The sequence below is a fragment of the Harpegnathos saltator genome, unplaced genomic scaffold (genome assembly GCF_003227715.2).
Source record: "Harpegnathos saltator strain DR-91 unplaced genomic scaffold, Hsal_v8.6 scaffold117, whole genome shotgun sequence".
NCBI classification, from domain to species: Eukaryota; Metazoa; Arthropoda; class Insecta; order Hymenoptera; family Formicidae; genus Harpegnathos; species Harpegnathos saltator.
Genome location: NW_020229892.1, coordinates 920,001 through 932,500, shown reverse-complemented (window position 1 = coordinate 932,500; position 12,500 = coordinate 920,001). Strand labels below are relative to the sequence as shown.

At 40.3% G+C, this 12,500-nt stretch overlaps 4 protein-coding genes across 7 annotated transcripts in view; 2 read left to right on the top strand and 2 right to left on the bottom strand.

Annotated features, from left to right (window-relative positions):
- The first annotated feature begins 2,143 nt into the window (after positions 1 to 2,143).
- Positions 2,144 to 4,139, top strand: LOC105190882 (reticulon-4-interacting protein 1, mitochondrial). Its single transcript, XM_011153877.3, has 6 exons — positions 2,144 to 2,595; positions 2,791 to 3,017; positions 3,148 to 3,354; positions 3,419 to 3,531; positions 3,619 to 3,886; positions 3,967 to 4,139. Exons 1-6 carry the CDS (start codon positions 2,343 to 2,345, stop codon positions 4,087 to 4,089), a joined length of 1,191 nt encoding a protein of 396 aa, XP_011152179.1. The 5' UTR covers positions 2,144 to 2,342; the 3' UTR covers positions 4,090 to 4,139.
- Positions 4,140 to 4,190: 51 nt separating this feature from the next.
- TrpRS-m (Tryptophanyl-tRNA synthetase, mitochondrial) lies at positions 4,191 to 5,983 on the bottom strand. 4 transcript variants are annotated; one of them, XM_019844967.2, is made up of 6 exons: positions 5,730 to 5,983; positions 5,470 to 5,633; positions 5,124 to 5,386; positions 4,930 to 5,051; positions 4,571 to 4,841; positions 4,191 to 4,423 (listed from the first exon to the last, which is right to left on the bottom strand). In XM_019844967.2, the coding sequence occupies exons 2-6, from the start codon at positions 5,539 to 5,541 to the stop codon at positions 4,195 to 4,197; spliced, it is 957 nt and encodes a 318-aa protein (XP_019700526.1). In that variant the 5' UTR covers positions 5,542 to 5,633; positions 5,730 to 5,983; the 3' UTR covers positions 4,191 to 4,194. The 4 variants fall into 4 exon arrangements, with proteins under 4 accessions (XP_019700526.1, XP_011152178.1, XP_025159686.1 ...); XM_011153876.3 differs by having other exon boundaries at positions 5,466 to 5,633; positions 5,730 to 5,982; XM_025303901.1 differs by having other exon boundaries at positions 5,124 to 5,334; positions 5,466 to 5,647; positions 5,730 to 5,787.
- A 688-nt stretch (positions 5,984 to 6,671) lies between these two features.
- LOC105190899 (uncharacterized protein C18orf63-like) lies at positions 6,672 to 9,421 on the top strand. Its single transcript, XM_025303878.1, has 8 exons — positions 6,672 to 6,808; positions 6,934 to 7,087; positions 7,254 to 7,431; positions 7,600 to 7,714; positions 8,254 to 8,350; positions 8,508 to 8,735; positions 8,844 to 9,233; positions 9,309 to 9,421. The coding sequence occupies exons 1-8, from the start codon at positions 6,672 to 6,674 to the stop codon at positions 9,387 to 9,389; spliced, it is 1,380 nt and encodes a 459-aa protein (XP_025159663.1). The 3' UTR covers positions 9,390 to 9,421.
- Positions 9,422 to 9,423: 2 nt separating this feature from the next.
- The window catches only part of LOC105190883 (uncharacterized), a 3,643-nt gene continuing 566 nt past the window's right edge, over positions 9,424 to 12,500 (bottom strand). Inside the window, exons 2-6 of the mRNA XM_011153878.3 lie at positions 12,297 to 12,500; positions 11,962 to 12,150; positions 11,149 to 11,566; positions 10,034 to 10,310; positions 9,424 to 9,832 (exon numbers count right to left, since the gene is read on the bottom strand). The exon at positions 12,297 to 12,500 is cut by the window's right edge and continues 33 nt beyond it. Coding sequence (XP_011152180.1) covers positions 9,698 to 9,832; positions 10,034 to 10,310; positions 11,149 to 11,566; positions 11,962 to 12,150; positions 12,297 to 12,500 — 1,223 coding nt within the window. The 3' untranslated portion in view covers positions 9,424 to 9,697. The remainder of the gene's footprint in view (positions 9,833 to 10,033; positions 10,311 to 11,148; positions 11,567 to 11,961; positions 12,151 to 12,296) is intronic.

Here is a 12,500-nt window from a genome sequence, read left to right as displayed (position 1 = left end):
CCTAATACAAAAATCCGAAAACTGAGAAAATGAGAAACTTCTAGATTTCCGCCAGAAGTCCGGAATACCTCTTCGGTTATCATGTGTCCCTGATACAAAAATCCGAAAACTGAGAAAGTGAGAAACTTCTAGATTCCCGCCAGAAGTCAGGAATACCTCTTCGGTTATCATGTGTCCCTGATACAAAAATCCGAAAACTGAGAAAATGAGAAACTTCTAGATTCCCGCCAGAAGTCCGGAATACCTCTTCGGTTATTATGTGTCCCTGATACAAAAATCCGAAAACTGAGAAAATGAGAAACTTCTAGAATCCCGCCAGAAGTCCGGAATAGCTCTTCGGTTATCATGTGTCCCTGATACAAAAATCCGAAAACTGAGAAAATGAGAAACTTCTAGAATCCCGCCAGAAGTTCGGAATACCTCTTCGGTTATCATGTGTTCCGGATACAAAAGTCCGAAAACTGAGAGAATAAGAAATTTTTAGATTCCCGCCGGAAGTCCGGAATACGTCTTCGGTTATTATGTTCTCCTGTTACAAAAATTCGAAAACTGAGAGAATGAGAAATTTCTAGATTTCCGCCAGAAATTAGGAATACTTCTTCGGTTATCATGTTCTCCTGATATAAAATTGCGAAATGAGCAATTTAGCCGAGACTCAAACCACAGTTTACCGACCTTCATAAAATTTAGCTAAGACTCGAACCACAAGAATTAATTTAATATTTGATTTGCTGGATTTTGCGTTTGTGTATCAGGAGAATATAATGTAATTTGGGTATGAGGAATATGGAACAAATGAAGTAGTGGCACAAATAAGATATGGTTATTTCATATCTGATGCACTTTTATTTTTTATTGTTTCTTATTACAATATATAACATTACTACATATATGAAGTCATGTTGTATATATAATATGTAATTTGCAGATATAAAATATATATATGATATATAATTTATAATGTTACAATGCTTGTAATAACATATGTATCTATGTATTTAAATTATAAATTCTTATATGGTTTTTATATTTCCAACTAGTTAAAACAACTAGTTAAAATTGTCGGTGGTTGATTTTATTATTACACTAATTCTATTTATCACTCACGAGATGCTACTTGAGACCAGTGATGACAAGTCATGGGAATTTTTCCCATGTAGGAGCCGTTGTGCGCATGCGTGAGCATGACGTTAGAGCTCGCAAACAAGCGTTTCCAATGATCACGTTCAGCAGAGAAAACTGCTCCGCTACCACTCAGTAACAAATGTCCATGATTGGAAAATTCTTTTAAATTTTTGGCAGATCCGGACAGACGTACCAATCAGAGACGTTTGCTAGCGGCAGCGAAGCAGTTTTTTCCGCTGAACACGACCAATGACTGCGTTCAGGAAACACAACGGTTACACAACGGTTACACAACGTTTGAGTAATTCGTCAACGTTATTGGTCTGAATGTAAGGATCTAACAGTAAGGATATATACTAATAGACAATATTGTTGTATGTAAACTATTGTTACTAAGCGCTCAGTGAGCGCTTTGTTTTCTGAACGCAGCCAATGATGGATGTAAGCGCAGATAGTAAGCGCAAATAATGCGCGCAAAGGTCCCGCGCGTTTGTCCGTTACAGTTGTTCCGCGTTTTTCCCGCGAGTACTTAAGTTATATATTCATAATGTAAAATGTTATAATAAATAAGTGTAGCGATAAGTGTAGTGATAAGTGTAGTGATAAGTTAAGAAAGAGCTGTGATAATATGTGCAATAGGAATAATAAATATAATATATTGGCTGCAGATGTAAAAAAATTACAAATTAATAAGTTTTATTATTATCTTTTATTATTCATATATAAACTATATTATATTTATTGAACGGAAGCTTTTTCCTTTCCTATAATTTCCTTCACATTTCTTTCATAGTGGGGACCTAACGATACTTTTAAATATATATGTCCGTGAAACTACCGCAGCGTTTGCTCAGACTCAGTGCGCGTGCGCGAGACTTTTTCCCACGACTTGTCATCATTGCTTGAGATGAGATAGTCGTTGGACAAGTTGTAGTTTGTTCCAGTTTGTTCTGTTATCCGGGGAAAGCGTCTCGCATATTTTGATGTTTGTCTATCGATGAGCAATTGTGGACGAAACATTGTCCCTGGATACATAAATATTATTTTTAATGCAAAGTGCATTATTGTTATTTCTGCTCGTTGTCCTACTTAATGCGCATGCACATTTATAAGAACGTCAAGCACACGGAAGTAATATAAATTTTAAAACATATATTGTACGAATCTAATCTCAATTAGCCCATTCTTTTATACATTTAATCAATATTTGAAAGAAAATGTGGTGTAAAACGATTCTAAAGTTAAAAAGTACCTTTCGATTGGCACAATTTCGTTCTGTAACTAAGCTAATGAACGAATTGGAGGATAATAATCCGGAAGACAAGATGCATGCTTGGCAGATACATGCATACAACGGACTGGACGATTTACGATTTACCAATCTCAGGATACCAGTAGTCAGGAATCCAATGGATGTCTTGGTGAAAGTTGATGCTGCCAGTGTAAATCCCATCGACATTGCAATGACGAGTATTGCATTTTGGTTAACATTAGCCATCTTTCCTGAAAGCATTCAAAATTATAAATTATTAGAAACAATTTATTGTATTATATAAAATATTATATAAAATATATCTTTTGAATGTTTTCATCTCTGTTCACTCGCACGATAGTATCATTTTGTAATTTAAGTTTGTAGGGTATGATAAAAACATTTTCTTACAGGGGGTTACGGCATGAATTTACTGAATTTAATGCGTAAAACAAATTGCTCAAGAGAGTACGATGAAATAGAGTTACCTTTGACATTAGGCAGAGACTTTGCAGGAATAGTTGTGTCAAAAGGATATGGTGTAGGTGATAAACTGGAACTGGGTGAAGAAGTTTGGGGAGTGGTCCCAGTGGAGAAGCAGGGCTGTCATGCAAATTATGTTGTAGTTAATAGCAACATGGTAAGATATATTTTATTTCTTAAATAACAAGTATTTGGCAACCATATTGCATGTCATAATAATCTTATATTTTATTTGCAATGTTTCTTTATGATAAATACTTGCAACACTTGCTGTTTTTCTTTGTAAGGTACGTTCACGTCCTCGGAGATTGTCTCATATAGAGGCTGCAAGTATTTTATACTGTGGATTGACTGCATGGTCAGCACTGTGGTACACGGGAGGATTATATTATAAGAACTTGCTAGCTGTAAGGAACAGGCAAGTTCTGGTCATGGGGGGTTCTGGAGGAGTTGGGACCATCGCTATACAGCTTCTGAAAGCTTGGAATATGCATGTATATATTTGAACATACCTTTCATGCTACAATTTGTAATATATAAAGCATGAAATTTCCTTAGGTGACTAGTACGTGCAGCGATGATGCTGTGGAGAGCCTGCGGAATTTAGGCGCTGATGTCGTCATCGATTACAGGCAGAACGATGCTGACGAACAAATTATCTCGGAGGGACCGTACGTAATTTTGTCGAATTAAAACTCATTGTATTGACATCAAGCTGTTACATAAATTGGAATTTATTTTACACTTATGAACGACAGGTATGACATAATCTTAGATTGCGCGAAACAAGGCCCGGAATATGTCAGGGAGAAAGGATATCTGTACAATACTTACATAACATTGAACTCTCCCATGTTGAAAAATTTTGATCAACATGGGCTAATCCTGGGAGCGCTTCAGAATCTCGGCGATATCGCAAGATTTAATATCCCAATAGCGCAAAACAAGGGCTGTGTCAAGTGGGGATATTTCATGCCGAATCAAACGGGAATTAACTTTCTTCAAGAGCTTGTGGAAAGTGGAAAGGTGAGGCATCAGAGTCTACGAATTTCCAAGATGAATCTGTTTCGCTGATTTTACGATTTTATATCTTATATTTTTTGCAGATCATACCTGTTGTTCAGCAAGTGTATCCCTTTAAAGATTTACCGCTGGCCTACAAGAGAGCGAGTCAAGGCCATTTGAGGGGTAAGTTAGTTATTGACATGAAATCGACGCGGGATGATTAACTTTTTAGTTTTTTAAAGCTTTATAGACATAGTTATAAGAACTAAGTGTAAGTTTAAAATTGTAAAATTGTTTTTAAAGAAATGTAATTTATTTACAATAAATGGTTATATCGTGATATCCGCAGTAATTATACTCTTTGCATTCTGTATTGAATTACTACCAAAAACTTTGTCTGTAACTTCCGTCCAACAATGTGTCGCGAGGTTTGTGGCTCTATCTGAGCCTTCCTTCAAGATCTCGTCCAGATATGCGGGTTCCTTGAGCAATCTCAATATTTGCTGCCGAATCGGAGTTAATTTTTCTATAACCACATCTGCCACGACTAATTTATACCTAAATATATTTAAATGTGAATCAATTATAATCGAATAAGTTAAAAATCTTCGGTGTCTATTAAAATTTTCAGGAATAATCGATCTTCTAAATGTTCTACGTAATGTTCTAGTAATGCTAAATAAAATGATCTTTATTTTTACTCACTGTCCTGTATTTAATTCTATGGCTTCCTCGCATATCTCATCTGGTGTCTTTCCAGTAAATAAAGAGTGTATATTAATCAAGTTAGCTATTCCCGGCCGTGTTTCTGGCTCGTAAGTTACTTCGGAGGTGAAATCAGTCAGAGCCTTCTTCACTTTCTCCAACAGTACATCCGGATTATCTAAAATATCTAATCTATTTCTAGTATCTTGATGTGATTTCGACATTTTCTTCGTGGGATCACGCAGAGATTTGATTCTCTGACTTGGACCATCTGAGAAAGCCAACATCCATCAGCCAACATTTATACAAAATTAAGCTAAATCTGTCAAAGTTTGAAATTGTATTCTGAAAAACTTTACCACTAACAAGGACACGTGGTATCGGGAAAGTCATTCCAAACTTTTTGTTAAATATTCGTGCTAAATCCTGTGCCAGCTGTATATGTTGAGCCTGGTCTTGTCCTACCGGGACATCTGTTGCTCTAAGAATGAAATTCTTAAGTAATATATTGTCCTTTTGCCTAACAATATCTTATATATAATATCAAGATTACTTGTATAGCAATATATCAGCTGCTTGCAATATGGGATAAATATATAAACCTAGTGGAACATTCTTCAAGGATTCACTCTTTTCCTTGAATTGTGGTAAGTGTGCCAGCCTAGCCATGGTTGTGATACAAGCTAGAACCCAGCAGAGTTCTGCATGCATCGATACTTTGGATTGTTGAAAGATAATGCTCCTTTTAACATCTATACCACAGGCTATTAAAGTAGCGGTCATTAACAAAGTATTTTCCCTCAACTGTTTTGGATCCTACAGATCATATATTGTTGATAGACAATATTAGCGATGATTTTAGAAAAGATAAGTATTTAATTTCCTATATTTTTACTTGCGGCAAAGTGATTGAGTGAAGATCTGCTATGCTGCATAGAACCATATCTTTGGAATTCTGCAGCATAGTCCATCTTTGTATAGCACCAAAATAATTGCCTACGTGTACACCTCCCGTAGGCTGAATTCCACAGAATAGTATCTTTTGATATGGGGTTTGTGTTGTCTATAAATTGACGTCTTTAGTAAAAATAATATCAAGTAGAATATGTTTGGCTTTTCAATAGTTAAAGGTTAGGATGAAACATAATAAATTTTGAACCTGCTGACTGTAGTCATTAACTCTCTTGCATTTATGTCGGACCCTTTCCGAACGAATAGCATTTCTCAATATTTTTAACATGGTTTAAATAAATATGAAATGTATAATTTCTTAACACCAGCTTTATTCTTACTTTATTCAGATGAACTTTCTACACCGGCGGCGTGCACATAACAAATATATAAACTAAGCATTTATTCCAAAACTGACATATCAATAATTAGTTATTAATGTTGGCTGATATTAATTTTATTAAATTATCAATATTATTGTGAAAATAACTTGATATACAAGTGCTCAATTGAAAGATTAGCTTTGAATTAGATCGCCATTTTGCGTTTAACTCGATATGTTGTGACAAAAGATAACAACAAAATTATTATATTAATATGATTAAAAACTGTAGACTTCAAGCTGCAAAATACTTTTCGAATCATCTCAATAGCTTCATTTTTGCCGGAGTTACAGCCTATTGAACTTTGTCTATTTTTCAGGAGAGTAAAAGACGGTTGCTCCGTCGTTGAGCAAAACTACTTTAAAAGGAGAGTTCGTCTAATCCGTTATCGAGTTGTATCACGATTCTTTCCTAAGGTAAGTGATGGCTCCTAACGGGAGAACTTGGAACTAGAGGCGTAAAGGGTCTAACGATCTGTATACCCTTTATTTCCGAGGCAAAAAGAAGGGAATATAAAAATGGTTAGACCCGTTATATTTTTACTCTACTTTCCGTTACAAACCTCCGGTTCACTTTCTGAAGTGCAGAAAGTACAAAATAGTGCAGCTAAGAGCAGACTAACATTTCTGCCAATCGCGAGCGTTCTATGAGACAATTTTAAAATCAAAAATTCAAAAACCCGCCATGTTTATATTAAAATATAAAAGAGCATTAGCAACGGCTTTTTTTACTCGTTAACGTATAAAGCGGCTCTTTGACACTTAATTATGGCTTCGAACGTGAAAGTATTTGAGATTACTGTACCGGAAAAGGACGATCTCCGCTGTGCGATCTGCAGGATCGTGAACTGCGAGAACGAATTCCTAATTTATGCGGATTTTTGTTCGAACAAGCTCAAATGTCGGTAAGCCTCCATCGTCACGGAATCTTATGTTGCTCTGAAGAAGATTACAAACGAATGTTTATTATCCTAAACATTATCCTTTTAACGTTTGGCGATTTTCCTCTCTCATATGTCTTGGCTTTCAGTCAATTTCTTCAAGAAACTCCTCAAGCAATGACCGCTCCGGTGACTAACCGGAAAATACGCGAGGCCGGGGGTGCTATATACGTCATCACCACGAAGGACTTCTTCGAGAATTACGCGTTCCAGGATCACTGCGACGCGTTGAACATACAAGTGGTACGTATTCGCGATGATCCGCGAGAAAAAGCTAACGCTTCTTCGAATCCTGCTAATCGCGAGTGAACCTCGCACGAGACAAACGAACGCCGCCATTTACTTACTCCATATTGCGAACGCAAACAATTGCGAACCAACAGTTAATTATTTTCGCGCAATCACGCAGATGGATCTGTTGGACCCTATTCCGACTTACGTTTACAAAGCGTGCTTTCTCTACACCGTGGAGTGCAAGTTGGCGCCGCGCTGGAACAAGGTCGGGCTGTACCTTGTCGAGGGACAACATTTCCTCAGTTCGACGGAAAGCGTCAACGCTATAATGCTGAACATCAAGGAGATCCAAGGTAAAAGATCTGGCTGTTAACGAATTAACAATTATGCTAAACACGCGTGCATTTTTGCGATACGAAGCGACGCGGGCTTATTTGATATTACTGGAGGGGAACGAGTTCCTCATCTTCCTCGTTACTTCACGTCACGACGAGGATGAATGTAATGTGAAAATATTGCAGGTAACAGCGCTCGGCTTCAGGTGGAAGCCGTAAATCTTAAAATACCGTTCGTGAGATTGAACACGGCGCGTCCCTTGCCGCACGATATGCAGCCGCCGGTGCGCGTTTTACCGAGGTAAATCGTCGGAATCGTGAGTTCTTTTTTTTTTTGTCGACGTGCTCCGCTGTCGCGAAATCTCGAAGGGAGCGTTTCGAGATGTACTGATAGAATACGGAGAATTTACAGTGCACGGAAATTGCATTATAGAATTCTGGTGCACGCACACACACACACACACACACACACACACACACACACACACACACACACACACACACACACACACAGTGAGACAGAAGATGTTTGAAAAATGTAAACTATTACGTAGATACCAATGACATATTTATTTAAACTAAATTCTTTTATCTAAACGGAACAAATGTTGCTTTTGTGAAAAAGGCTTTGGTTGTAGGGAAATTATTTATATATTTTCTCGCTTGGGAAAAATGTTTCAGTGCAATAATATGTTTATTAACACAAATATGTCATCAGTACCTACCGAGTATATATTTTTATTTTTTAAACGTTTTTGCTCGGTGCGCCGTTAGCGCATTTCGGAACATAGCGAAAAGTGGCGTTACCGTTTCACGATTTCGCGAAACGATTGTTCACAGCATGAAAATGGCGAACGTGTTGCGCATCTCGAGGGCTATCAAGGAGGAGCATCCGTTCAAGGATTACGAGCACCTACGAGCGTACTGGAGAGACATGGTGCGAGCTCGACAGCTTATTCATCGGAATTATCACGCGTATCGCGCGTTAAATATTAATTATACACGTCGCTTTCATTCGCTTCGTCGATGAAGCTACTAGTCGCGATTCCGAACAACGTCGTAAATCGCGCAAGCAACGCTCCACTTTATTTCAGCACGGCTACGTACTGCCAGATCACGTGGAGGGATCCCTGTTTTACGACATCGAGTTCTTCTATTTCAAGTCGAGAGTCTTCCTATATCCTGAGACGTGTCTGGCCTCGGGACCCCTGCGCGTTCTTTCATCTTCGACGGACCTGGTGCCCATAATTTACAAATTCGCGGCTGAACTACGAGGCGGGGTGTCTAAATTGTGTGGTCAGCAGTTGGACGTGTGCCCCGAGGTGAGAAGATAAAATATTGCCTCTCATCCTCTTTTTGTCTTTATCGAGTCATCGGCAGGCAAACTTGAGGACTCAAAGCCACTGTTTAACACGTATCTTCTCCCACAGAGCACATACCGAGCGGCTCTTCAGGTGCGCACGCCGGTACTACCGAAGACCGTCAGGTTTTCAGGATACGACACAGGATACGGCACGGGATCGAGAACCGTTAACAGCATGGCGACGCCGCGGTTTCGTGTGCCCGATACGTGCGAGGTTCCCATTAAACGGATGCGAATGTCGCTAGTGAAGACCGATGATTCATTCACGTGCGGGACCGAAGCCGGTGATTTCGATTTCGGGATCGGCCCGACGAGCTCCGCGAGCAAATCTCAGCGACGTGGAAACGTCGGCGACCTGTCGGTAATATTGCACGACGTGGATGACACCAAAGTGATCGTGCCGAAAGATGAAAGCCAATCGCACTACTTCGGAGACGAAGAAGCACAAACACGCCCGGTAAATCTCGCGTTGTACACAAGTAATATAATCTTTAATAGAAAAACGCTCGTTAACAAGAACGATATTCTGTAGGAGAAGTCGGCAGACAAGGAGGAGAAGCCTGACAAGCTGAGCTTGAGGGAGAAGCTATTGAAAGCTAGAGGTGACGAATAAGAGCGTGGAATTTTGAAGAAAATGCTTCTCCTGCGAATAAGCGTCTGCTTTTATTAATATTCATTTTCCATAAAACGCGGCTTACACGATGATCTCCAATTGAAGAAAGGGAGCGTTAACTTTTAACAAAAGCATAGATACTCCAATAAGTTAGTTATGAGAATTAAATACCTAAAAACTATAAGCTAAAATTACTGTAATATTATCGCGAATTAAAAAGAATATTTATCTACGTGAGAGTGTGAGAGTGTAAGGGAAACGCGCTGCGCTCCTTTTCTTTCGCGTAAACGAGCACAATCACACAAATATCAGTTATAATTTTGACTCAAATTCCTCTTGTATTCCTTTATCGCCTTTAACAAGGCACACCTGTCTTCCTCGTACTCGATACCGATCTCTATCAAATCATCATTCGTAAGTGTCAGAAACAAGTCCATGTCCACCTAGGATAAGAAAAAAACGTGAGGCGAGTTATGATTTAAGATGAAATACAATTCGTCGATGCTTTAAAACTTTTTCACGGCCCATCCCGAAGCGAAGTTTATTGTAAAGCTAATTAAGGCGAGAAAGTAAACTCGCTGCTACGATCGATCTTAATATACGATTTCGCGAGGTGTCGCTTATCCCGTCAAAATTATACTCACTTCCTGCTTGAGAAACACAGGGATATGTCGGCCTAGATCCGAGCGCCTCAACAGGATAATCATTTTCGTCTGCCGTGAATTCAGCAACATCCCCTTCGGCGGCGTTTTGCAGCGCGGTGGCGTCGGTGTGCTCTCGCCGAACACGTTCTCATCGTTGATGTCCGGTGGCACGTGCGGACACCTCAGCGGACTGAATTCGGGCGTGAAGCCGAGAGTGACGTCCAGGTCGTCCGAGGAATCCGCGATCTCAAGATCCGCCGGTCGCACCGATTGTAATCTGCGATCAAGTCGCGCGTCGAATTCACGGATAGCACGAATTTCCGAAAAACGTCTTAAAAATGTCCAAAGGACATTTTACTTTTCACGGACGTCTTCTGGAAATCTTTCAGACGTCTTTAACCCTTTAACTGCTACGGTCGAGATAACTCGAGTGTGAAAAAAAATGGCGGCCTTGCTACGATCGAATTTACTCGATTTGGACTTTCAATGTGTAATACCCATTTAATTTAATTTAGTTTGTAAAAAGCATTTGAATTGAGCGGGCATATAGTGCCATCTTTTATCATTATAAAATATTTTATAATTGTAAAAATAACTCAGCAAAGAGGGTCATAGACTGGTCATTTAATATCTCAGCAGTTAAAGGGTTAAAGCATCTGATCCTTTCTAAGTTCTAAAACTTTAGAGAAGAAAAATTCAGAATTCTCCTTAGAAATCTAGTTTTTAGAATTTTAATTTTTCTACCCTTTTCAGAAATTATTTTATCTCTTCAGATGAATCTCTGCCGTCTACTCCGATAACACAAGACGTCCTGCCGTCGTCCTGGGTGTGCAAACATTTTCGCAGAAATCCAGAAGATCTGGAATCCTTCTGAGACATCTAATTTCTACCTTTCCCGACATTTTTTACTTCTGCAGACTTCTGTCTGAAATCATATCCTGATCACACCAGACATCCTGAGATTGTCCCAAGTATATTTGTAACTTTCTGGGACACTCTCTAGGCACTGGACACGTTCAGAATAACGCTGAGACGTCTTGTGCTATTTGAGCATCCGAGAGTGACCTCGCTAGAAAGTACATTCGTAACTCGTTCAAATCGCGCGACCGATCTACCTTGGAAGTGCAACCGGAGGTGACTCCTGCTGACGCCCGTCCGTCTCTAGATCGTTCGCCGTGTCGTCGTCCTCCGGAGGTGCGTTTGAGCGCTCCGCGAAATCGATCCTTGTGAAGTACGCGATCGGCGACGACGCGAACATGCCCTCGAGATTGTACGACAACGCGGGCGACGCTAAATTCCGCATCTCCGCGGATTCTGCGGCCACGGACAAGAGATGCGGTCTCACCGGCCTTACCGCCGTCCTTTCCCTGTCGTTCTTGCAAGTCGCTTTGCTGTCGTCGGCGTCCGGCTCGCTCATCACTTGGATGTTATCCGACGTATCGTTCCAATAATCTTCCACGATCAAATGTTTCCGCGCCGAGTCGGCGATCTCCGCTACCGTCGAGCTCCTCATCATGATGTGCGTGTACTCGTCTGCGCTCAACACGATTTTCCTCCGTTTATAACCGTGGCTTCTCGCGTTTTTAACAACGGAATGGGGAAGAAGAAGAAGAAGAAGAAGAAGAAGAAGAAGAAGAAGAAGAAGAAGAAGAAGAAGAAGGGAACGCGTGAACAGATTGCACTCTCTAAATTTCACTCGGAGTGGAATTTCACTCGAAAAGCAGAAGGTATCAGCCGAGCGAGAAACTCTCCTGTAAAATCATCGAGTATTTTTGCTCGAGCTCGAAGAGCGAATTTAATGTACCACTTCACAGGTTTCGCTCTGAGAAATTCAAAGGACAGTCCTGTCCACTTTGAATATTCACTTTCGCGAATAATCGACCGCGCGATAATGAAGAAATGAAGAAATGAAGAAGAAATCATCTCACTGGTATCCGAAACTGACGCGCCCAGTTCTAGCAATTTGAAGAACAGCTCCTTGTCGTTTTTCATGGCGGCCACGCACAGTGGACTGATGTCGTCGTTGGTGGCATTCGACAACGCGCCCGGACACGCGTCGTACACCGTTTCGAACATCCTCTTGCTGATCGCGGCGGCCAGCCCGAGAACCGACATACCTATCCCCGATCAGAGCGAAAAGAAGGAAGAAAATAGAATGAAGAAAGGCAAGAGGACAGAGCGTCAATATTATCCTCTCATTATTCCTAATTGTTAAAGATACGTTTCCCTATCCTGATCTATCGCGGATTAAGCCGACTTTTACCGAGATACGTCGACTCGTCGACGTTGGACTTCTTCTCCAAGAGCAATTTCACGGTGTCGATGTCACCGTTGCGAATCGCCTGCATCAGCGGGGTCCAGCCAAACTTATTCTTCCTGTCCACGGCGCAACGGCCTTTCTCCCGGCTTAAAATCGTCCTCACGATCTCATAGCAGCCGTTCGCCGCGCTCACGTGCAACAGATTCT